We start from the raw sequence: 27,213 nt of genomic DNA on the forward strand, positions 1-27,213 counted from the left end.
GTTGATTTGAAAGGGGGTGTGTGTGTGTGTGTGTAACTGAAGATATTGCACCTTAGAATGGCAAAAAGTTTTATTTTTAAAGTGTAGTGATGGATAATGACAGTATCACATTAGAATTGTGTTCTGCTGCAAGGTTACAGTTGTCTAACTTTAGTGCCTTAACTAGTTTGGGCTGTCTTTTGTTCCCTTAACAATAAGTTTGGAAGTATGCAGTTCATTCCTAATGTAGTATCTTTTAAATGTCATTATTGTGCTTGTCATTTCATTATTGTAGTGTTACTATTTCATATCTAGTCTTACGTTTACACACCTAAGCCAGAAGAAGAGGAAAGAAAGGAGGAGAGATGTCTATATCAGGAGAGCAAAGATGTTTCAAAAAATTCCTAACAGACTAATGTGTTGGCTAGAAATATGTCACATGGTTATCTGTAGATAGAAGAGACTCTTAAAAGATGACCTCCCTTTTCTTTGCATAATTACTCTGAACAATATTGGAGTGCTCTCTTTTTTTTTTTTTTTTTTTTTACTTTAAGTTCTGGGATGCATATGCAGAACGTGTAGGTATGTTACATAGGTATACATGTGCCATGGTCGTTTGCTGCACCTATCAACCCATCATCTAGGTTTGAAGCCCCACATGCATTAGGTATTTGTCCTAATGCTGTCCCTCCCCTTACCTCCGACCCCTGACAGGCCGCAGTGTATGATGTTCCTCTCCCTGTGTCCATGTGTTCTCATTGTTCAACTCCCACTTATGAGTGAGAACATTCAGTGTTTGGTTTTCTATTCCTGTGTTAGTTTGCTGAGAATGATGGCTTTCAGACTTCATCCATGTCCCTGCAAAGGACATGAACTCTTCTTTTTTATAGCTGCATAGTTTTGCATGGGGTATATGTGCCACGTTTTCTTTATCCAGTCTATCATTGATGGGCATTTGGGTTGGTTTCAAGTATTTGCTATAGTAAATAGTGCTGCAGTAAACATGTGTGTGCATTTGTCTTTATAGTAGAATGATTTATAATCCTTTAGGTATATACCCAGTAATGGGATTGGAGCTCCTAATAAGAAAGAAGAAAGTGAATATGGGCTAAGCAACTGCTATGAAGTAACTAATTTTCACCCAAATACTTAATACTTTAAAAGGAAAATTCTTTTCAGTCTTTTTCTGAAAGGTAGACTAGCTAAAGTCTCTATTTTGGTGATACTCTTCTGAAATTCTATAACTATGTATCAGACAATTGATATGGAAACTTCTAAAATCTTTGAATTCTTAGAAAGGCACCAGACAGAAAATACAGGTGAAAATAAATATAAAGTGTTTACCAACAAATGCCAGAGATCTTTGGTATTCAAATATACTAATTTTTTTTGTAATTCAGAGATATTAGTTAATGCCTTATGACTAGGGAATAGATTCTCTGATGGGCCAGCAATGGCTGTAAATGATTATTCTTTTAACACGAAAGCTCAGGCATGACTGGATAGAAAAGACGAGCAGTAGTAGTTAATGATGACACTTCAATGTAGAAAGGAGCAAGCAGCAGATATCCTGTTTCCTAAGAAGGAAGCCAAAGACAATAGTTCCTTAGTATGGAGCTTTATTGAGCCAACAATTTATTCTACACCTCAGAATATTTTGATAAAAGCATACCAGCCAGTTAGTTAAGTAGATTAAGACATTAAATATAGTATACAGCACATTCTAGTCTATACTATAGTGCTAGTATATACTATATATATACACTAGTGTATATATATATACTATATATAAATATAGTATATATTTATATTACTATATATAAATATAGTATATATTTATATATACTAGTATATATATATAGTAGTATATTTTGAGTAGGGATATATTACTACTATATATATATATACTATATACTAGTATATACTAGTATGTTTTGAGTAGGGATATATTACTACTACTATGTTTATATGCTATATATGCATACTAGTATATAGTATATAGCACATTTGCAATAATATAACTTAGTCTGTAAGGCACTTTAAAATATTCCCTAAAAAAGAATGTAAACATCGGAAAGAGGATAGACTTTGGAGTTGAAGTGTTTGGTAATTTTGGTGTTTAGTAGTTGTTTTGAATATCAGCCAACTCTAACACTCATTATATGACTTTGGACAGTGCATTTAACATTAGTGTCTTAATTTGTCATCTGTAAATGTATTTAAGACATTATGAGCTTAAGTGGAGTGCTGTATTCAAAGCCGAGCAACACTTAACAAAAAAAATGGATGATAAATAATAGTTTAATAATATTCTAAGCAACAATAACAGAGACATCAATAGCCAAGCAAGTTGTACAAAGAATGAGAGTACACAGTTAACAACAGAGTTAACCCTATCATATGATACATTTTGAATTTCTCTTCCAGAATAGTGATACTGACCTTTTTGGAGGTCATAAATGCTTTTGAGAATCTGATAAAAGCTATGTAGATTTTCTCCCAGATGGGAGATTGGGGAGGTCACATTCATACAATTTTGTGTATTTTCTAAGTCATTTGGGTTTTCTGAAGCCCTTCCATCAACACAAGATTAAGAATATCTACTTGAGAAGGAAACTATAGCACACTTTTTTAAAAATGTTGTATCCATCTTAAGATGATATATAATGACTCAAAAACAGTAAGCGAAAAAGGACTAGATTGATTAATAAACTATAATATGGGTTGGCTAGGATCAGAAGAGGTAACTTCTGAAATTCCATATAAAGTCATAGAGGCTTATCATAGAATGCAGCAGTCTCTATTATAGTACCTGTAGGAATACTGAAATGTGGTTATGTTGTTGGTAAAATTGTTTCAAAGAAAACAGCTGATAACCCTGACTAAATGAATGTTTCTCATTTAAAGCACAAGAGTTGATTCTCTTGGATTGGTAACAGGTGTGGAATGTTGACAGTATTTTTGGTTTATTCCACTTATTATTTAATTGTTTATTTGGAGACTGTTGTATATAAAACAGTCATATTCTCAAGATTGTCATTTTCTAAACTACATAAACCTCTAAGTCTTTTGATTAGTGTTAAACTTTGACCTTATTTAAAAATAACTACTGAAGGTTCCTCAATTTTTTTTGTTACTTATGGCTATGATAGTCTCAGATTATTTAGCCCTTCTAGTGAGAAAAAATTTTCTCATGAAGAGTCTGAAACAATTTTTTGTGTGTAATAAAAATATAAAATTTACCATCTTAACCATGTTTAGATATACAGTTTAGTGGCATTAAATATATTCATTAAAAATTTTAAATATGTATGTGTATATAGTTTTAAATGATACTGCTAGAGTATTTTCACCTCTCAAGATTCTAACTTAATTTACATTATGCTTTTATTATATGTTTTTTCATGTAATCAACATTCTAACTACAGAAGTACTTAAGAACTTATGAAGTATTAAGGAGGCAAAAAAGTCAGCTGTAGAAATTTACTAGTTTACCTTTTCTATCACACATTACTGTAAGCTTCCAGTTTTAAAAATTGTATATTGTTTCTGATATCATTATTATTGCTATGTTGTGTTTGCTTTTTTGTCTACTTAGTAGTGTTTATGAAGTTAATATTATCTGCATTATTTTCAATAAATTTAAACTTTTTCAATATGGTCAAATCTAATTTTTTTTAGCAGTCTGTCTTCTAGAATGCTCTTATGAAGAACTTTTGTATACCTGAATGTGAATCTAGTTATAAGCCATTATTTTTTACATCAGCAAATTGAGACATAACTTGGTAAAGGGACTTATTCAAGGTCACACAATTCTGGACAAAGACTCAGAACTTCTGACTTACAAGTTGGTGCTGTTTTCTCTATAGTCTCCTTCATTACTTACTCATTGATATTCTGAATCTATCCACTTCTCATTATGCCCTTCTACTGCTATCCTAATTCAGACTCCTATGCCCCATTGTTGAATTGCTTCATTTGGTCTTTCTACTTTCATTCATGTTCTACTGCAATTCATTCTCTCCACTGAGACCAAAGCAAGTTTTTAAAAGGTAAAACTGATCATACTGTTCTTTACAGCCTTCTTTCTAGAATGAATTCTCTGTTGTGATTTACAGCATGGTCTGGCACCTGAATACTTCTTAAGGTTTATATATCACCTTTCATTATACTCTATACTTTAGCCATTACTAGCCTACTTATAGTTCTCAAAATAAACCATGTTCTTCCAATCCGATTTAGTCATTAGTATGTCAAGAAAAGACTCAAATTGTAAACTTAGTTTTTCAGAGTTAAAAGGCTAGCCAAAGACCCATTATCGACTAATATAACTATACAATCAAGTCTTGTCTCTTTAAAAGAATGACTCAAGAAGATAAAGGAATAAGATTATTAGAGGATGTATATAAAGGAGGGATTTTTTTCAAGGAAAAAAATGCAATATGTGGCAAACTTGTTCACACTATTATGATCATTCAGTTTTCTAACTATTAATAGAAAGAACTGAAGAGATCATCTGATCAAGCTCTTAAATTTTACTCAAGTAAACCGATATCCATAAAGGGCATATATTTGGTTTATGGTGACATTTGTTTCAAGGCTAAGGCCATCTCTAAAATCACATGACTCTAGCCATACCATCTTGACTCCGTAAAGATAATTTTTTTTCTAAAACATTTACTATATTTCTTGAAGTATGTTGAATTATATGAGTAACTCCTAATTTTAATATATCCAGACAAATAGGATGGGTGACATGGTTCTCTGCTGTAGTCTCAATAACTGGCTTTGGAAGTATTTTTTAAAAAGAAAAAAATCTTTGACATTTTAGAAAATCATTGGTCAACTGCAGATTGGAAAGGAGTTTTATTAAAATTAATTCAATCTTAATATTCTTTAAAAGAATCTGAAAAATATTTTGCATTGTTTTCACTAGCTAAAGCTAAGATGGATTATAAGAATTGTCCCTAGGAGGAAGTGTCCAGACATAGCTCCCCTGCATATAGGGTTCCTGTCTTAGCCATTAAAAATGTCCAAAGAATTTCTTTTTTTTTTCATTGTATTGACTGAAATTTTTTCAGTAAAGTTTCTGAGAATGTTACTAGGTTATCACCATTCATAGTTTGTTGTAATCCCTTTGCTGATATTTTCTGTAGATAAGGTTAGTAGGTTTAAGGAAAGACAAGTAAAGTAACTTCAGGTGGTAGATTAGAGGACACCTGTCCCTAGGCAGATGAGGTTTAGGAAAATGGAGCCTACAAAACACATTTTCACACTTTTGCCTAAGATGAAGCTTATATCAAGAGTGGGCGTCAAATGTTGTCTCTTTAAAAGAAGAAAGATTCAAGAAGATAAAGATGATTATCAGAGGATGTATATAAAGGATTTTTTTTTTTTTTTTTTTTTTTTTTTTTTTGGTGGGGGACGGCGTCTCACTCTATCACCCAGGCTGGAGTGCAGTGGCATGATCTTGGCTCACTGCAACCTCTACTGCCCAGGTTCAAGCAGTTCTCCTTCCTCAGCCTCCCGAGTAGCTGGGATTACAGGTGCCTGCCACCATGCCTGGCTAATTTTTGTATTTTTAGTAGAGACGAGGTTTCCCATCTTGGCCAGGCTGGTCTTGAATTTCGGACCTTGTGATCTATCCACCTTGGCCTCCTAAAGTGCTGGGATTACAGGTGTGAGCCACCACTCCCAGCCAGCATATTTTTCTTTTAAAGGAAAACAGATGGAATATTTGGCAAACATGTTTACACTATTATGATCATTTAATTTTCTAACTGGAAAGGACTGAAGAGATAATCTGATCCAGCTCTTAAATTTTAGTCAAGTAAACTGATCTCCATAAAGGCTGTATATTCAACTTATGGTAACATTTGTTTCAAGGCCTTAAAAGCCCATCTCTAAAATCACATGACTCAGGCCAGTGCTCTAACGTATCATCCAATCAAAGATGATATCAACCATATCATCTTTTTTTCCTGCAAAAAAATTTTTATTGCACACAACTTCAGACTCTGTACACTGGGGCTGTAACACTGAACTAACCTGACTCAGTCCCTGTCCTGGTGGTAAGCTGTATGTTCTGGTATGAACAGAGAAACTATAAATAAATGAATATATCAATTAAATTGTTACTGATAATGCAATCAATGCTATAACAATATTGAGCGGTAAAGAGTATCCATCTAAATATAATGCTCAAGGAAAACCTTTCTAAGGAAGTGACATTTAAGCAAAAACTGGTCATTTTTATGTATTTTTGCAACATTGTGAACAAGTTGGATAGACCAAGAAGCTGTCACGATACTAAAATTTCTTCTGAATTCCTAAGATTCAGTTTCTGAGAAAACTTGAAAACTTATCTTGCTTGCAAATTATAGACCACCTACCCAGAAATCATTTTCAAATTGTTTCTAAACATATTATTTAATATCTAAAAAGAATTAAAAGTATCGGCAACAATATAAAATGAGTTTTATTAAAACTGATTTAATTTTAATATTCTTAGAGCAATCTGAAGTACATTTTGTATTGTTTGCCCTAGGAACTCAAGAAAGATCTTCATTGTCACCATTTGCATCTCCAGAACAACGATTTGAAAGCACAAATTAGACATATGATAGATCTAGCTTGTCTTCAGGAACAGCAACACAGGCAGACTGAGGCGTGAGTAAATAGATTTACCTATTTTCCAATTTTAACACTATATCTGAAGCACAAAACTTTAATTTTCCATTGCCAGAAAGTTGATTTTATGTGTTACAGGATATATTATTTTTGTGTCTGCCTGAATCAGAAAACATTAAGAGAGTTCTTTTCTTTCAATAAACTTTGTATAGTGTTTTATAAATTTGTGTTTTTCTTTAAAAGTATGTTGTGTTGTTTTTACCTAATATATGCTATATAACACAAAATTGCCTTTTTTTTTTTTTTTTTTTTGAGACAGAGTTTCGCTCTTGTTGCCCAGGCTGGAATGCAATGGCTCTATCTTGACTCACTGCAACCTCCGCCTCCTGGGTTCAAGCGATTCTCCTGCCTCAGCCTCCTGAGTAGCTGGGATTACAGGAATGTGCCATCACGCCCGCCTAATTTTGTATTTTTAGTAGAGATGGGATTTCTCCATGTTGGTCAGGCTCATCTCAAACTCCCGACCTCAGATGATCCGCCCACCTCAGCCTCCCAAAGTGCTGGGATTATAGGCATGAGCCACCTCTCCTGGCCACAAAATTTCATAAATACCTATACATTGAAAAGAAAGAAATCTGCCCTCTACCTCTATCTTCTAGCCGTCCATATCTCCTCTTAGAAGCAATTGCTATTAACACCACTTGAATTTTTAAGTAGGCAATTGTTAATTATTCAGAATTCCAGAATGGTTTTTTGCTGTCATTACAGTGAAGTTGCTAAATAACAGGTGTCCGGATTTGTATGTGATGCTATAACAGCTCTTTTATGTTCTCTCTTCTAGCTCAGTAGTAACATTAGTTGTTTAGTTTTTATAACATAATAGTAAAAAAAACAAAAGTATTGCTCAATCCTTTTTGGCACGTTGGATGCATTATCAACTCCTTAGGCATCACTTTGATGCTCCATACAAATGGGAAATTTACTTCTCTAAGGGCTTTCTGCTACTCTAAGAATATATTAGGGTTCTACTAGTATGCTCAAATAACTGACAATTATCTTGATTTAGAGGAAATCATATTAGGATAGTTTTTTTTAAAAAAGAAAAATGAAAAACTTTGAGAGATAATCTTATAATACATTTCATATAAAGGTTTTGAAAAGATTAAATAAACATAAAAATAAATAACATGATATAATTCCTGTGTTATAGGTCTCTAGGACCACTTTCAGTTTCAGTGATTCATTAGGAGAACTCACAAGATTTATCATATAGTTGTATTCTTAGCTGTGCTTTATTTCAGCAAGAGGATGCAAAGCAAAATTGGCAAGGAGAAAAGACACAGGGGATAAAGTCTGCAAGAATCAGACACAAGGTTTCAAGAGTCTTCTTCCAGTAGAATCACACAGAATGTGCACAATTCCTCCAGCAAAAAGTTGTGGCAGCGCATGTGAAATGTTGTCTGCTTTGTAGGCTCTTTTGAGATCCATATCCCAGGTTTTTATTAGGAGCCAGTTGCATAGGCACTTTCTGCCTAGGATATACCAAAATTCTAGACTTTTCAAAAGGAAAGAAGGGGTTTTAGCATAAACCACATTGTTTGTGCAGTTTAAGCACAGTAAGCCACTCTTGTCATATGAGTACTGGAAATGATGGGAACCCTCCTAAAACCCATATTTTAAAACACCAGCTGGGTGTCAACCTTACAACCAAGCCTTTCTTAGCAGTGTCAGACCTACTGTGATAACTTTCCTGCATAGTACCTGATAGTGTAAATGCTAAATAAGAAATTGTTTTATTGACTTTGATTAATAACTTTTTCTTGTACTTGTTACCTTACTTGACTTAAATGCAATACCCTCCAGCAACCCCCACCAAAAGGAAAGAGGTCACAATTTGTTGTGCTGCTGTTGAAATATTTAAGACTCTTAGGTGATAATGTGGTATTCCCTTCTGTATGAAAATTAATGCCTGATTAGTCTTTTTCCACTGCTCTATCCATACTTCTAATGGTTCTCTTCTCCTCGATGTTGTGAGTCAACTGGAACATCATATATTGATGGCCTCAGTATTCCAAGACTGAATCATTTCAAGATCATTGATGTTGTTAGGCATCTTCCTTTACAGAAAAGTTAGGAACCACTGATTGAGTGTATAAATTTAAAACTGTTTAGCTGTGACATTTCCTCAGTGAACACTTACACAGAGGTCTGGTACACAAAAAATACATTCACTGCTGTGCTAATTGTTGCTAATAAGGGAGATTTTGAGTTAGAGCCATGAATCCAGTGCCCTAACCATTATTTATACTCCCCATCCTTATCCACAACTTTTCTCCTTAAAATCCCTTTAAGTGCCGTTCCAAAAGCCATTTCTTTAGGTCATTTAACTTAAAGGAAAGGTAGGTTTTGTTCTTTTATTATGTGTTTGTGTATGTTTTAATGTTATATACCTAAAATATGTCTCATCATTTGACATAGTAATTTTTCATTTCAATTTGATGATAATTAGTAACAACATCTGTGGTTTAGAAATCACATTATATTTTGCAAAAAGCATTTATGTACATTTAATTCATTTAGCCAGGTGCAGTGGCTTATCCCTGTAATCCCAGCAATTTGGGAGGTGGAGGCAAGAGGATCTCATGCGGCTAGGTGTTTGAGACCAACCTGAGCAACATAGCAAGACCCCATCTCTACCAAACAATAAAAAAATTAGATGTGGTGGCACACATCTGGGGTCCTAGCTGCTTGGGAACCTGAGGCGAGAGGATCAAGTGAGCCCAGGAGTTCAAGGCTACAATGAGATGATCATGCCACTGCACTCCAGCCTGGACCACAGAGTGAAACTCTGTCTCTAAAAGACAAATAAACAAATATACTAAATTCATTTAGTCCTCAAAGCAATCTCCTATTATAGATGGTGGCTATTTATTTGTCCCCCACATTATAGAGGTCATGTAGAAGCAAGTGAAGACTAATTGAGACTCAAACCTGGTTCATACATGGAAAATTATTTTAATGATATGCTAATACTTCAGGTGTTACATAAAAGAACTAAAAGTATTTAAAATGAAATGTAATATTTATCTCTTCTTTCTTGTCATCTTCTGTGTATAGAGTATTGAATGCTTTGCTTCCAGCCCTAAGAAAACAATATTGCACATTAAAAGAAGCTGGCCTGTCAAATGCTGCTTTTGAGTCTGACTTCAAAGAAATTGAACATTTGGTAGAGAGAAAAAAAGTGGTAGTTTGGGCTGACCAAACTACTGAACAACCAAACCAAAACGATCTACCAGGGATTTCTGTTCTTATGACCTTTCCACAACTTGGACCGGTTCAGCCTATTTCTTGTTGTAAGTATAACTTTTGTTTTAAGTAAATAGTAACATTATTTCTAAAGAGAACCTTTGTATATCAGTCTAAAGAACAGTTAATTTTTAATAGGTTTGGCTATTTTATGAAAATTAATGGGAAATTTAGCTTTATAGTAATTTCAATTAACCAGTATCTTCCAAATATCTAGAGCATGTACGCATTGATGTTCTGAATAACTCTAGCAGTAAAATTCATTTTACCCTCTTTTCTTTTCTTTTTTTTTTTTTTGAGACAGAGTCTCACTCTGTCGCCCAAACTGGAGTGTAGTGGCACAATCAAAACTCACTGCAGCCTCCACCTCCTGGGTTCTAGCAATCCTCCCACTTCACACTTCAGCCCCACAAGTAGCTGGGACTTAAAAGCATGCACTTCCATGCCTGACTTTTTTTTTGTAGAAACAAAGTCTCACTATGTTGCCCAGGCTGTCCTCAAACTCCTGGGCTCAAGCAGTTCTCTGCCTTGGCCTCCCAAATTGCTGACATTATAGGCATGAGCCACAGTGCCTGACCCACTTTACCTATTTTTGATGGAATAATTTTGCTTCCCATCCTTCTTTAAAATGTAACTTCTATTAAGGGCAGGAAATTGTAATTAATCATATCATATTCTATAATAATAATCTGTTCTTAAAGTCAACTAACAATTTAGAGTTTGCTATATTTCTATTGACAAATCACTTGATACTTCTCTTTTTCACGTAAACAAAGCTAACATATAATCTTAGTTAAGAAAAAAATTCAGACAATGTAGAAGAACATAAGAAATAGAGTGCCATCTTAAACTCTTCCCAGAACCTTAATTTTATGCCCTATCTCAGAGATTAAATGCTCTTAAGAATTTATCTTTGCAGTGAGTATGTAATAAAAATGTTTTTGTATCACATAAAGTTTTCTGTTAAGTTTCACATGAATGCTAAGCACATTATACATAGTGGTCTGCAACCTTTTTGTTTACTTTATTATGCTTATTGGTTTTACTTGTTTAGTTTATTATGAATATTTTTAAGGTACATACATGAAGAATCTACCTCATATTTTTAATCTTTTTGAGAATCGAGAGAATGAATGTACCATAATTTCATTAACCTTTTTTCTGTTAGTGAATAGTACAATCAGAGAACATATCTGTGTATTCACATTTGTGCGTGCATACCAAATTCTTAGAAGCTGATTTGCCAGGTTAAAGAACATAGAATATTTTTTTCAATGTATCATGTTAAACTGCTTCTCAAAATTTTTTTCCTATACTTAGTGCACATGAGAGTACCTGTTTCATCTTTACCAAAACCAAAAATAGTAACAGCAGCAATAATAATGATGCATAGTCTTTTAAAATTTTTAACTCTCAGATTACTGATGAGGCCGATTCATACCCTGTGATGTATCCTTTGCTCATTTGCACTAGTGAAGATTTTTGTTTATTTGTTAGGAGTTTGAGGGTTTTTTTTTGTTTGCTTGGATTTTGCTTGGCACTTTGTATCTGATAACTCTTTGTTCATTTGGTGCTGCTTTATTTTTTTATATATGCTTAGCAATAATTGATCAATTTATTGAACTTTTAACTTTCATATAGTCAAATCTGCCTATATTTTCCATTATGGGGAATTTCCTAGGTATTTGGTGCTTGTTAGCCCTTCACTCCCCACTACAGTCCATTTTTCTTATGTGAGCTAAATGTGTGCTGGGTCATTTGGCTCCAATGTGTCCCAGCACACATTTGGCCCACTTGAGACAGACTGTAGTTGAGAGTGAAGGGCTAACAAATAAGACCTTATTCACAGAGAATAATAATCTGTTGAAGTCAGATTTTATGTTAAATGTTGTACCTCTGAATACAGTCTGACTTCTGGCCTATTGAAATATTTCTTCAGTCTTTGGGTTTTAATAGTTTTACTAGATTGTGCCTAGTTGACTTTATTTTTACTTCTCTTAAGTGGGTTCATGACTTTCTGAATTTATGTCTGCATTATCTTTCATTTGTTTTGGAAAATTCTTGACCATTATCTCTTCACTTACTGCTTTTACCACTTTTGCTCTGTCCTCTATTTCTGGGACATCAATTATATTGCATGGCACTTTCTAATTGTATTGTCTATGCCTTTTACTCTTTTGCTTTTAATGTTTTTTTCTCTCCCTGGATAATTTTGTTTCTCACGTTCTGCAGTTTACTTAAGTAATCTAGAGATTATTAAAGAATATGGGAGGATTGTATAGGTTATGTGCAAATGCTATATTATTTTATATATAAAGGATATGAGCATCCATGAGTATGGTCATGCAACCTATCCCTCACAGCTACTGAGAGATGACTATAATTTAAAGTCTGTGTCTGAGAATTCCAAAGTCTGTAACCATTGGGTCTGTTTATACTGATTTTTTTGCATGTGGTCTTATTTCCTTATATGCATGCTAATATTTTGTGTGCCAGTCAGGCATTTGCAAAATTGTTAGTAGAATATTTTGATGTATCTGATCATGATATTATCTCAGAGAATATTTACAGTTGCTTCTTCTAGACTCAAGGTAGCATTAGCAATTCAAAATCACCTCAGTCTTATTTCAAAAACTGAGATAATTTGATACTAAACTGTAGTTTCTCGAGGGCCTGCCTATTTCTGATTTGCCCTCTACGGTATAGCTAACTGTTCAGAGTCCCAACTCAAAGCAAGGAAGACTTAGAAAGACCCTAAATTCCAGTTCCAGAAACCTATTCACACAAAGCTCTTAACACTGTTGCTGCGCTTTTCTGCTAGCTCCTCTAGCATAAGCAAACAACCTCAAGGGAAAATTAGCTGAAGTTGCAGAAATTACCTTCCTGAGCCTCCAGTTTCCTCCTAATACTCACCTATAATTTTTCACCATCTTATTAATAATCCAGCACCTTCGAACAGATGTTTTTTATATTTTGTCCAGACTTTTCGTTGCCTTCAGAAGGAAGGTTGGTCTTGGTTATCTACATCTTCATTATTAGTAGAAGTTCCCTATATTACACTTTTACATTAAGAAGATAGGGAAGTTGGATAGATTCTCTTAAAATATATATATATTGTGTATACACACATATATTCCTTTTCTTTTAATAAAGCATTAGACTTGACCTAGTTGCAATCTCTGGAAAGCAAAACTTAAGATTTTTTTCTGATTCTCTCAGACCTTTTGGGCATGATTCTTTTTTTATAATGTACTCAAGATGTTAGAGAGGAAATAGGATTTTAACACCAAGATTGAGAAATACTGACCACCTGCTATATGATGCTCATTATTCCTTATTTAAAAATCCATATTTCACATACAGTATAATTGCATAGACTATACTTGTCAACAATAAAACAAAACAATTTACTTGACTCTTAATTCCTTTTCATATATTTTTGAAGGAAAGACTTGAAGCCATGTTACATTTTATAATTATGTGTTTTCTTTTGAAAACGTATTAGAAAATGGGTTTTGTTTTTATAATATTTTGTTCTCTGTTGGTTACTTTACTATTTCATTCAAATGATTTTTTAGAGATTATTTATTTATTATGTCTTATCCATTCCATGAATTATGTATGTTGTATACATGATGAATAGTGTCAAAGAGGATTAATAGGAACGATGTTTATAAGTGAGTTCAAGCGCCTTAGGGACCTTTAAGAGTATTGACTAGATTAACTACGTTCTTTTTACTTAAATACACACATATGGGGTGCTTTTAAGATCCTGGGCCAGGCACAGCGGCTCACACCTGCAATCTCAGTATTTTGGGAGACTGAGGCAGACCAATCGCTTCAGCCAGGGGTTCCAGACCAGCCTGAGCAACATGGCAAAATCCTGTCTCTACAAAAAGTCCAAAACTTAGCTGGGTATAGTGGCCCATGTCTGTAATCCTAGCTACTTGGGCGGCTGAACTGGGAGCATCACTTGAGCCTGGAAAGTTGAGGCTGCAGTGAGCCAAGATTGCACCATTGCACTCCAGCCTAGGCAACAAAGCCAGACTCTGTCTTAAAAAAAAAAAAAAAAATGAGATTAACTGTAACAAATATAGCCTATACTCTATTGTTGGGCATTTGGCTTGTTTAATAAATTTTCACTATTATTGCACATAGTTTTTTAGTAAGCAAATATGTATATTTATCTTTATGCTCGTATCTGATTATCCCTACAATAAATTCTAAGCAGTAAAATTTCTGGCTCAAGATAAATGCAAAATTTGCAATATATATTGCCAAGTAACTCCCCTCCTTCAAATGATTTTAACCCACATCAAGCAGTATAAAAGAATGAGCTTTTTTTTTTTTAGCCTCACCAGCTTTTGATGTTAAAATATTTTTAATTTCTACTTTTAGTAAATCAACTACAAACATGTATATAAGCACAAAGAATACCATGAGTACCATGTGCCCAACACCTAACTTTAAAACTTATCAGCTCATGTCTAGTCTTGAGAACCCATCTGCTTTCCTCCATCCCAGCTCTTACACTAGATTATTTTGAAGTAGATCTCCAGACAACATATCATTTCTTCCATTTATATCGTGTGTATAAAAGAAAAATGTCATCAAATATCTAATGTATTCAAATTTCCCCCATTGTCTCATAAATTATTTGTTTCTATGATTTGTTTCAATTAAGATCCAAACAAGGTTCATACCTATGCAGTCTTTTTCAGTCTGGGACACTCTCCCTCTTTTGTCTTTGCTCATTTTTAGGTTGGTGCAGAAGTAATTGCAATTTTCACCATTGAAAGGCAATGCTTGTTGATACTTTGCTAATAATCATAAATATTATCTTTTTTTCATTTTCATTGCTAACATAGTTGAGTGTGTTTTTTTAAGAGTCTTTTTACTGTGAATTGCCTAGCCATCATTTGAACATTTTTCTGATATTGTCATCTTTTGTAACAATTGTTACTTTTTTACAAGAGCTAAAGTGTAAGGTTATTTTTTTCATTCATTCAACAGTGTTTAACTTATAGCAGTATTTTAGACACTTGTCTGATGATAGGGATCAAAGTATGAAACAAACTTCACCACCCTCAAGGAGCTCACTTCTAGTAGAGAAAGAAAATAATATGGTAAGTAAACAGAATGCTAGAAGGTAGTACATGCTATAAGAAAGAAATAAAGGGAGTTTAGGAGTGTGGCCAGGGAGGAGAGATTGCTATTTTCAATAGCATGATCAGGGAGGATCTCACTGATAAAACTTGAAGGAGGTCACAGGATTAGCTATATGAATATCTAGGAGAAGAAACTTTTTTAAGTAGAGGGACACAATCACGGTGCAAAATCTCTAACACAGAAATTTAACCTGACATATTCAAAGGCTGTTGAGGATATGTAACTGGTACAAAGAAAAAGAGACTGAAAGTAGATAATGAGATCAGAGAGATAAAGGGAAGGAAGGCAGATCTAATTAGTCTAAAAAACTAAATTAAGTCCTTATAGTAACCTACAAGGCTATAAGGACTTATAGGTTACTGTAAGGACTTAATTAGTCTTTTACTGTGAATAAAACAGGGAGCCATGGCATGGCCTGAACAGAAATGTAACATATCTCAATTGTGCTTTTAAAAGATCTCTCTAACTGCTGTGTCGAGAATAGATTATACTATGTTAAGGGCTGAAACATGAGGTTACTGGAATAACCCAAGCAAAAGATGATGGTGATTCAGAACAGGTTAATAGCAGTGGATTTGGTGAGAAGTGGTCAGATTCTAAAATGTTTTGAAGGTAGAACCAGCAAAATTTCCAAGAAAATTAGTTTTAGAATAGGAGAGAAAGAAAGACCTAAGATTGACTCTAAAATTTTTGAACTTAGCTTCTGAAAGAATTGAGTCACCTTCAGAGAGATAGGGAAGACTTCAAATGAAGCAGGTTTATAGGATGGAGGTTGTAGAAAATTAGGAGTTCTGTTCTAGCCATGTTAAATTTGTCTAAGATACATCCAAGTGGAGACATGTAGGCAGTTAGGAATCTGAAGTTCAGGAGAGATGTCTAAGCTAAAATATAAATTTGAGAGTTGTTAACATTTAGATGATATTTAAAGCCATAGGACAGGATGAAATCACTAAGGGATATTAACTTTTTTCTGTAACATATATGGTATAACTATACCCTTCAAGTTTTACCACTTACACTTGCTTTTGTTTGAGGTTTCCTTTTTAATGATGAAAGTTAAAACTTTTATGTAGTAAAATAGCTTTCTCTTTCTCTTTCAGTGGCTTTGGCATCTTTCCTCAAATGGCTTTTCCATTCAAAAGTTTTTTAATTATCCTTTCCACTTTCTCCTAATTTATGTTAGTGTTAAATGATAGGCAAGAATCTAACTTTATTTTTTCCAAGGAGACTAGCATTCTTATACAGATATACTGGAAATTCATTCCTACAGCACGTGTGTTTTTTGTACGGTAAATAGTCATATGTAATTCTATTTACTGAATTTCTACTCTCTTATTTTGCCTGTTCGTCTGTCTTAGGGCCAGTAGCTGTTATTTTAATACGTGATACTTCATAGTATCTTTTTTATGTAGCATGCTAGTCCTTCATTATTCTTGGTCTGAAAAATATTCTTTGCTTTGTCTAGGAAATCAATGTCAGAATAATTTCCAGTTTCAAGGAAATAATTTTTTTTTAAATTCATAAATTAACTTCACATGTTTCCAATATCAAGTCTTCTTTCTCTAGAATTGTTTGTCTCTCTGTATTCTTATCTTTTTATATGTTCCTCAGCAAAGCTTCAGAGTTTTCTTTGTAAGTGTTTTATAAGTTTCACTGAAGAGATCCCTATATGCAATATTTGTATTTTTGTGACTTGGACTACTTTTTACTTTTCTTAAAGTAATAAGCCTAAATTCTTACTCAGGAAAAAAACTAATTTTGTAAATTTTATTAATTTTAATTATTCGCCAATAACTAGACTTAATTTTTGGATAGATATTTGACTTGAGATCTTTACCTCCAAACTACAAGTGTATTGACTAAGAGTAAAATATGTACCTATTTTGGGGTCTGGAAAACAGATAGCACACTCACTGAGTGTAGTGCAAGACTGGAGTGCTGACAGAAAGATTTATTTATAGAACTGATAAAATTTCTGACATTAAATGAAAAGTGAAGATTTCTTCATTATCCATCTGGAAACTCACATTTGATCATATTTCTGTCTGTAACCTTTCCTTTTTTAAAATTTTGCACCCAATGTCAGTGATTTTATCTTAAAAGTACAATAAAAGATACTAGGAGAACCAGTCTCTTATATAGTACAGATATTCTGATTGAATGTAGAGTTCATACATAAATTTAAGTTTCTCCTAAAATTACTTGAATATAAGGAAATTTCATTTAAAAGATAGGAAATCTCTATACTAATTTTTCATATAGCAAATATAAAGCAGCAAAATGTTAATAGACCAAATTTTCCATATTTTTCCATTTGGCAACAATATTTAATCATGGAACAATGGAAATCATGCTTTTAGCCCTAAATACATTTTGTTTGACTCATCGTTCCCATGTACATAAGACAGTATTTGGTTATTCATCTATAGCTGCAAATATTACTGTGAATTAAAAGGTTCTTTTTATTGTCTCTTCTTTTCCATCTTTGGTAAAGTGTAAATACTGGGTAAATGAGACTGAGAGAGAAACATGATATCTTCTATTTCCCACAGAGAAATATCAGAAGTTTATTGGTTGATTTATTATTCAAAGTGCTGAATTAATTTAAAGGACTACAGTAGTTGCCTGATACATAGGGAACTGTTGTTAACTATACATCCCTAACCATGATAGTGTCTCTTAAGTGTATTATAAAATGTTTATTAGTGTGGTTAATTTAGTGGTACCTTATATTAGTTTGGTTAATTTAATGATACCTTACCTTATAAGATAATGTTTCATATCTTATAAATAGTTAAAATTCATTTACCTGTATCATTTGCAACTATGAATTCCATGGGTCATAAGGCCGTTAAAAAGAATCTAGATTTATGATGAGTACACTAATTATGTCAATCATTTGTAGCCTAGAAGTGTTTATTGCAATGCATATATTAATATTTGATTTCACTTTAGAATTTTGACAAATAATTTTGATTTAGATAGTTTCCTAGAATATCTCCTCACATACATATTAACAGGAGTGCTTGCAAAAGAAGAATCCTTGCCATCATTTTGTACCATGCCTCAATTATATCTAATCCCATTCATCAGTGTCTCCATGTCATGAACCCTACTTTGCAGCCTATGGCTCGTGTTTGCTAAATACTGCATTCTGCCTTTACAATAACATACAGCTCTGTAAATCTTTTAACATTTGCAGTCTTAAGCTTTTGATAAATTAGTTCCTCTGGGTAAAATCATTCAGAACACATGATATGGCACATCAAAAGATGACCCCAAAAGGCCTGGGATTTTTAACCCATTAGTGGTAAATTATCTAGTCTCTTTATTTTATTTAAAGGAACCATCTGTGAAATATTTCAAAAAGCTGAAATATATAGAGCCCCCTCTACTTAAGAAGCCACATGAATTACCATTTAGTAGTTGTGTTTTAGAGATTTAAAACAAAGAGAGAAAAAGGTGTTTCTTTATTTTAAAATATTTTTTAGAAAATTTGGTATAAGAAATTAATAATATAATGATATCTAAACTATTTTTAATTTCTCTTGTCTCTTTCCACTGCAGTCTACACTTCACATTGCCACCAAAGGGATCTTCCTAATAAAGCGTAGACATCTTAGAAGAGCCTTCAAAGGCTTTTTTAGTCCCGTGTCAAGCTGTAGGTGTACTTTTTTCCAGCACCTGGTATCCCAGCTTTCAAATAACATGATTTCTGTTTCTTGCCTCTGCAATTTCCAAGCTTTCCCATCAATTTCAAATGCTGTTTTCTCTCCCTCCATCCCACTTCTTGGCCTAAATCTTTCTCCACAGTGAGAGTCCAATTCAGATATTTCCTTCTTCATGAAACCTTACCTTTAATGGATCATCTTTCCTTTGCCTGCATATATTCCTTTGTATTCCCATAGCTTTTAAGTTTTTTACTCCTTTCACTAGTGTTTTAACCTTGTTACTATCTTAGCAATAAACATTTGTTTTTTAATTTGGAAAAAAGTCAAGCCAAAAGAAACAAGATATACTTTATTAACCTATATTAGTATTTAGTTTTAATAGCCTACCAGACTTTTTTTCTAAGCATACATGTGTGGTTTGCTTTTTTAAAACAAAAATGATGGAATCTGTCATACATGTAGTTGGTGACCAGCTTGTTTTTCACTGAACTACTTGCTGTAGACGCATTTTCCTATCAACAAATATGAATTTAAGTCATTTTTAATAGCTGCATATTATATTTACCTAATCTCCTACTAATTAACATTTAGTTTGTTTTCACTTTGTTAAAAGCAACACCCCACTAAATGTCTGTGCATGTGTATTTATTTTGCAACTTGCCAATTATTTCCTAATTAAGGCCCTAGAAGAATAGCTAAATGAAAGAGTATGTATATTTTGAAAGCATTTGATGTGCATTGTCAGATTCCCCACCCCTAGAACTATTATAACTGTAGCCTATCATCATAAGTGGGTAATGAAGATGAAGGTGAACATTTTTTCATGTGCTTTTGTCTAGTTATGATTTTTTCTGAATTACTTTTTCCTTTGCCTTGTTTTTCTCTTATCTATTTTATTTTGTAAGAATTATTTCTCTCAGAGACAGACCAGCCAACCTATATACACGTATATACATAGACATACATACAGACATACACATACATGAGTTCTAAATCCTTTGCCAAATGTATTACATGTATTTTTTTTTCTCTGATTAATGGTGGGTTTTTAACCCAATTTTAGGTTATGAAGATACACGTATTTTATCTGCTTACTTTCTCTTTTCAGTAGTAATAGGAGATAGCATTTGATTTTGGGAGCAATGAAGTAGTATGTTGCCTCCTATTCACATTTTTAAGTCTATGAAGGAAGTTTTATTTTTTTAAGTCTCCATTATGTTAATTATATATATTATTACTCTGTATTGCTTGCATTACTTTTTACCTGACTTCCCCCTGGAAAGTAAGAAACAAGACTCCAGCTCTGGCAACAATAAATATAACTGCTATCATGACTTTAAGCATGTCATTTTCTTGCTGTGAGCAACGAATTATAACATAATGAAGTTTAAGTGACTACTAAAACCATCTAGTACTAAATTCTGGTTGTGCATATACGATGATCCCCATTGTAACTATCCAGGTGGCCAGTAGATAGGACTACTCTTTTAAAGTAGAGATTCAGTGAAAACTAGATGTAGATTGCCAAACTGTATAATTCCCATGACATGGAAATGTCATAGTTAAAACAGGTAAGGACTTACCTTTCTTGAGCCTTTCAGTTTTTGCTACTAGGAAACATTTGGTGTAAGTTTATTCCTTTTTTTTTTAATAGTAATGATGGAGTCAAACCAAGCATTTGGTTCAAAATTATTTGGATATGAGTTGTCATTGACAATTAACTGTTTTAAGGATGTTTCCAACATTTCTTAAAACTATCCTTAGGAAGATAGATATAAAATTACTGGGGATTTTTCTGTTTTCAGTTGGAATATATGCTGGGTGATTATATGTTACAAACTTACAGTATTTACAATATTTGTTTGGTTTTGTTTGTTTTTTTGTTTTTTTGTGTTTTTTTTTTTTTTTTTGAGACAAAGTTTGGTTCTTGTTGCCCAGGCTGGAGCGGGATGGTGCCATCTCGGCTCACTGCAACCTCTGCCTTCTGGATTCAAGGGATTTTCCTGCCTCAGCCCCCCGAGTAGCTGGGATTACAGGTGCCACCACCACCCCTCAGCTAATTTTTTTGTATTTTTAGTGGAGGTGGGGTTTCACCATGTTAACCAGGCTGGTCTTGAACTTTTGACCTCAGGTGATCCATCCACCTCAGCCTCCCAAAGTGCTGGGATTACAGGAGTGAGCCACCGTGCGCAGCTAGTATTTGCAGTATTTCTGAACTACCAGTAGGCTATACTGCTGTTTCTTGATTCAACTGTGTTTAGGTGTTATAACTTCTAATCATGAGAGGTGAAGAATTAACTCACTCACAACACCACCACCTTAATTGGTTTTGCTAATGCATTTTAGCAGGATCAGGTAAGAAGTGACATGTATATGTTATATAAAATATATATATATATACACAATATGTAATGTCACATATGTATACGTGAATATGTGTAACATTTAATTTTAGGGCCTACTTAAGGAAATTTTTAATAATTAAATAAATAAAATATTATTAAAAACATCTATTAGAAGTAAGAATAGGCCAGATGAGATGGCTTATGCCTGTAATCCCAGTACTTTGGGAGGCCAGGGTGGGCGGATCACCTAAGGTCAGGAGTTCGAGACCAGCCTGACCAACATGTGGAAACCCCACCTCTATTGAAAATACAAAAAAATTAGTTGGGCGTGGTGTGTATACCTGTAATCTCAGCTACTCAGGAGGCTGAGGCAGGAGAGTTCGCTTGAACTCGGGAAGCAGAGGTTGCGGTGAGCAGAGATCTCGCCATTGCACTCCAGCCTGGACAACAAGAGCAAAACTTTGTCTCAAAAAAAAAAAGAAGTAAGAATATACTGACTTTTTTAAAAACTAATTTTAGGGAAATAGACATGAAGCATCTCTTTTATTTTTTTTTCTGGTTTCTCCTGGAAACATTTTAGAGTCCTCAGCCAAATCTGTGAGATATAGACTTCTTGGAGAATTGAAATATTTGGAAGATGCAAATACTGAAGTAGACTAGATTATGCTTATAGGTAGACTTAACTACCTTAATGAGCAACACCACCAATATGTACATTTATAGATGTTTCTCTCAAGGTATAGGCAGTCAATTTGTCAAACCTTTTTTCAGGTCTTTTTTATGTACTTCTTCATCAGATTTTCCTACGTTATGTTAAAATAAAAATGCCCAATTTGTTGCATTTATTATGCTGCCATTCGTCAGTTATATCTCTTAAAATCCTACACATTTGAGAGATAGTGAGTGGCAGATGAATCTTCAACTTGACTTTTTTAACCACTTAACCAGTCACCAAATATTTATCTATAATTTTTATAACCACTTAGCAAACGTAATTTAGTTTGTCATGCAAATTAATTATGTTTTCATTATGATTTCACTGTTTTTGTTTTGATTTTTAGCTGTGGTTTCATTAATAGCATATTTAATACTCTACAAGTACACAAATGTTAATATACTTTTGTTGTAATCCATGTTACATTGTTTTAGAATCTGGGCTATTAATGATCAAAATATTTGTATTCCTTCTCCATCTGATCCATGATTTCAGTGCATGCATTTACAGTTAATTTTAAAAGTTGTTTTAATACTTAAAAGTCTTTTGAGAGGCTTCTAAAACTTGGCAGTCTCAACAAAATGTTTTTGTCTAACTTCCTTTTTAAGTCGGTCTTTGGACTTACAGTAAACAAACTTTTTGAAGCAGGAATCTCTAGCCATAATGCAGGAACAGATGAATAGAACACTCACCACTTTATCCTGAAATGCACATTTTCAGTTTTTTATAAGATGCCTTAAAGCATCGTATAAATATTTTAAAATGTTTTCTAAACAATTAATGAGTAAGTATTACAAAAGCTAGGATTGAACTCATTGGTTCTGCTTTATAGTTATCTCCAGAAAACTAATCAATCTGGGGGAACCTACAAATGTCAATACCTATGTCTTTTTTATTTTTATGTTTCATTTACAAAGAACTTTTTGATTTTCCATTTAGCGGGTATATGGGCCTGGCTACCAGTATTATAGAGAAGTAGGAGAAAAATCAGCATACATTTATTATTAAGAAATTACTTAATGCACCTAGTGTCAGCTGTGCATGTTGGCCCCAGTCTACAGCCTATCCAGAGAGTAAAACCTCATGTCTTTTAATGGAGTAACAAAGGAGCAGTCACCTGGCAATGTAGGTGATGGTAATGGGGTAAGGGAGACCTCGGAATCCAATTTTCTTATACAGACTTCCAAGAATTCTTCTGTTTTAACTCCAGCCCATGCTTTCAGAGACAACCTCATGCCTTCAGTTCCTGAAATCTTCAGAGCTTTGAAAGAGCTGATTTTTTATTGGCTTCCTACCCACTACCCCAAACATTATTCCCCACTTTTTTTGTCATTTGTTATTTTATAGGGAAGGATTATATTTATTATATAAACTAACGTATAAAAAGGAAAATAAAATAATTTATTATTTTCCCAGTGAACTATAAACCTGGTTTAATATTTTGATGAATTGGGGTATATTTCCTTCTCTGTTTTCTGTTACTTTTTCCCCCTTTTTTGCTCAGGGAGGTTGTATGCTTTGATTTGTTTTTGGTTGTTTTTATTTTGTTTTGTCAAAATTGGGATCATATCATATACTACTTCATTAATGAACATTTTTTCATATCATCAAATAATCTATAAAATGTAGTTTTAAATATCAGTATAATTGTGAATGTTCATGTTCATTTAGTTATTTAGTCATTGCCTAAGTGATTTAATTACCTCTGTAGTAGAGGCTTAGTATTTTCTGGTGGTGAAGAACTTGGCATCTGAATTAGCAAAACGTCTGAGTTTGTATGCCTGCTCTGTCATTTCTTTATATTTTCTTTTTATAGATCCTGTGAGTTTTTTGTCTGCTTATTATAATTATGCTTTTACTTATAAAATTAAGGGGAAAAAATACATTCCTGTCCACCGTTCCACCAGCCTAAGGAATGTAGAGAAGGAACCAGAGCCACAGGTAGTCTCACCTAGAAATCTGCCTCTTTGCCCAAAAGTGTCTCATCCATGTGTGGTATAGCCACCAGTGATGGGAGCAAGCCCAATAACATTGGGTACTTTTCAGTATTGTTTTTTTCTGCACTGAAGCTGCTGAGCCAGGACTAAATTTTAGAGCCTCTTAGTGCTACTTTCACTGTTCAAGATGTTGGCATTTTACTATATTGCATAGCCATATCTCACTCATTCTCCCCTACTCCCACCTACTCCGTCATCCCTGGTCCTAATTTAAGGAACTTCACTGACATCTGCCAGTGTCAGTTACCTAACTCCTTGGGATAGCACTGAAGGGTGAAGGACAGGGACTACTGTAAGTCATTCTTCTCCATGCCTTTCTTTAAGAGTCTTAGCTATACAATATTCTTCAGAAAATCCTATAATGTTCTGCAATTCAGATGATATTGTTTTCCCATTACCAACATTAGGTCAAATTAACCCCCCCCCCTTTTTTTTAATGATATGACCATTTTAAAGGGAATCTGAATGGGAGCTACATACCTATATTAAAGTTATCACTTGGGTTAAATTTGTCTATTGCAGTTAACCTTCAAATGCCTTCTTGTACTATGGATATTTCTCAAGTGTGCCAACCAAGTACTGTTTCTAGTAAGAAATTCTTCAAGCATCCACCATCTTTTTAAATTCCTTCCCTTTCAAAAAGAAAGGATTCTAATATGTATATTATTTTATCAAAACTCATTCATTAGAAGTTTACATTTTGCATTTTCAAGCTTCATTAAACATGGATCAAAATACACTGGCTCCCTTTTAAAAATTGAATGCTATATTAAAACATTAGAAGACAAGCAGTTAGGCCTTGTATCTGAAAACATGGTATGTTTATGTCTGAAACTGTCTATAAACCTGTTTTAATTATTTGGGAGTGTCTAGAGATGAATATGCAGAGAAAGTAGGGTGCCTAACCTAAAAAGAGACGCTATTTTTAACGTCATTCTACCAACTTAAATCTTACCCATTCATTGCCCTTGGTACAACTTCCAAGGAGCCAAAGTTGATTTTTAGTACCGTCTCTATCTGCTAGTCTTGTTCTAAGATCATTTCCTACTTATCCTTACTCCTTTTCTTTCCTTTCCCCTACCTCAGCATAATAATAACACTCATCATCTCTGAATAAGAAATCACAGCCTCAAACCTCAAAGAGTTTCTGCTCCCTCAAGTCTCTATGAGCATCCAAGCTAGAAAGGGAAAAATGTAGATTCCAGCTCCTACTATTACATGGATCAGAACTCCTGAATAGAGGACAGGACCCCAAGCCTGATCAGTGGGGTTAGAGGGAAGGGGATGTCAAAAAAAAAAGAATGCCAAATTTAGGGAATAACATGCATAAATGGTTCATGGTTTTATGGAACATTGTCAATTTCTCTTAATTTACTTATGTAGAATTAATATGTACTACTTTCTGTGAACTCTTTATTATAAGGCAGCTAATTACATACATAGATATCATTAAATATGGATTTACTTTACATGATTTTTATATGATTATTTGACTGTAATACCCTTCTCACATCTCTCCATCACTGCTCCTACTACTCTTATCCAAGCTGTCATTTCTTGCCTAAGCTATAGCAATAGCCTTGTTACCAATTTTTCTGTTTTCTCTCTTTTGACCATTCTTGACACAGCAAGCAAATTATTCCTTTTCCTAAACATCAATCAGATCACATCATATCCATAACTGAAACTCTCCACAGATATCTCTCTTTGCACTTGGAATAAATCAAAACCCTTATCTTGTCCATAAATCCTAACATAAGTTGCCCCTTTTGATCTCTCTAGCCTCTTCTCATTCCGCCTGTCGCTCTAACTCACAGCACTTCAATCAAACTAGCCTCTTTTCCTCAAGCTTAACAAATTCATTGTTGCCTTGCTATTTTTTCTTTGCACATGCTATTTTTTTCTGCCTTTTTCCCCAGATCTTCATAGAACTGGCTCCTTTCATAGCCATTCAAGTCTCAGATCACATATCCCATCCTTAGAATTGCCTTTCTAGCCATCATAGTTAAAACATTCTTTCTACTTCCCGTCACTACCTATTCCATTTCTCTGTTTTATTGTCTTTACAATTAATTTATCATCCCAATTTTATTTGTTTATTGTCATTTTCCTTCTCCCCTCAAAAATGTAAATTCTTAACTGTCTTGTTTACCACTGTACCTAGCATGGCATGGTAGGTACTAAGGTGGAAGGACAGTTAATTCTTTTTATAAAGGTGTAGTTCTCTTAGATTGTTGCTTTTGTACCACAGCTGACTACAACTTTTTTTCATAAATAAAACATAATTGATCCTGGATTTAAAATAGTAGTAGCAATTTTTTTCTTTTAAATTTTTTGAAATTATGCTTATTGTTATTATTTGGACATATATTCCAACAAGTCCTATTCACTTATATCCCATGGGTCATAATCATTCAGGGTAATAGAAATGCAGCACACTTATAATATGTTGAGGAATTAAAGTCCCAAGAGATGTCGTGGAAATCGCAAAATTACTCAGAAACCATAATATACATTGCTACCCACTGCCTCTTGTATTCAAGTATATGATACACTGGGCTAGTTCCTTAGACCCTGGAGAGATTTCTTCCCAAGTAGCTGCCAGTCTTCCCTAATCTAGTTTGCAAGAGTGTGCCTTATAACAATGCATTTTTAATTTCCTATTCCCTTCTGTGTAGCACCCATGTTGCTAGGGTATTTTATTGACTATCATCATCTATATGGTCTCTTGTTCTGCAAGGCACAGCCTGCAACTTTGTGATTCATTTTCTCATTTTATGGGGTGTTTCTAAAGGAATTATAATCTGCTTCCAAGTTTCTTTTTTATCACTTCTACTCTGTAAGCACAAGAATTACAGAATCTTGTTAGGTGGTATTTTCCCAAGCTGAATCGGGAGACTACAACTGTCCCATGCTTACTCTTCTGGAAAGTTACTGTACATCCTTTTCCTCTAATGGAAAAGTACAGCAGATCCCTTTTATAGACGTAGACCTAACATATCTAATAGTTCGTATAGCCTGTTAAACTCTCTGATCCCCTAACTCAAGATTCTCCACTTGCCATACCCACATAAAGTTCCTTATTACCTAGCTTAGCTAAAGGAGAATAATTATTTCTTATGTAATTGTATTTATATATTCTAAAAATGTTATTCAAAGTAAAATTTAGTTGTTTTTATTCTTTTAGTTTTCATTAAATTGGGTCATTATCCTTTTATGTTTATAGTTACAGAAGATTGACTTAAATTTTTATTTAAACCTTTAAATTTTGTGTTTGCTCTGGTTAGCTCCTGAAGTTTTGTTAGCAACTAATCAGCCTAAGTAGTTCTGAATTGATCATCAACCTTCTGCTCTTTTATTTTATCTGAACTTAATAATTGAGAAGATGAAAAGAACTCTTT

General features: G+C 33.7%; 1 protein-coding gene across 3 annotated transcripts in view; it reads left to right on the forward strand.

The window, feature by feature from the left end:
* KIF18A (kinesin family member 18A) overlaps positions 1-27,213 on the forward strand; it is an 85,007-nt gene that overhangs the window by 42,402 nt on the left and 15,392 nt on the right. For all 3 annotated transcript variants that reach the window (XM_012452247.2, XM_012452249.2, XM_012452248.2), the window contains 2 exons: positions 6,527-6,648; positions 9,727-9,962. In XM_012452247.2, the coding sequence (XP_012307670.1) occupies positions 6,527-6,648; positions 9,727-9,962 (358 nt within the window). The remainder of the gene's footprint in view (positions 1-6,526; positions 6,649-9,726; positions 9,963-27,213) is intronic.

The sequence above is a fragment of the Aotus nancymaae genome, unplaced genomic scaffold, assembly GCF_030222135.1.
Source record: "Aotus nancymaae isolate 86718 unplaced genomic scaffold, 86718_ANA_hifiasm-v0.15.2.pri h1tg000059l, whole genome shotgun sequence".
Classification (NCBI taxonomy): domain Eukaryota; kingdom Metazoa; phylum Chordata; class Mammalia; order Primates; family Aotidae; genus Aotus; species Aotus nancymaae.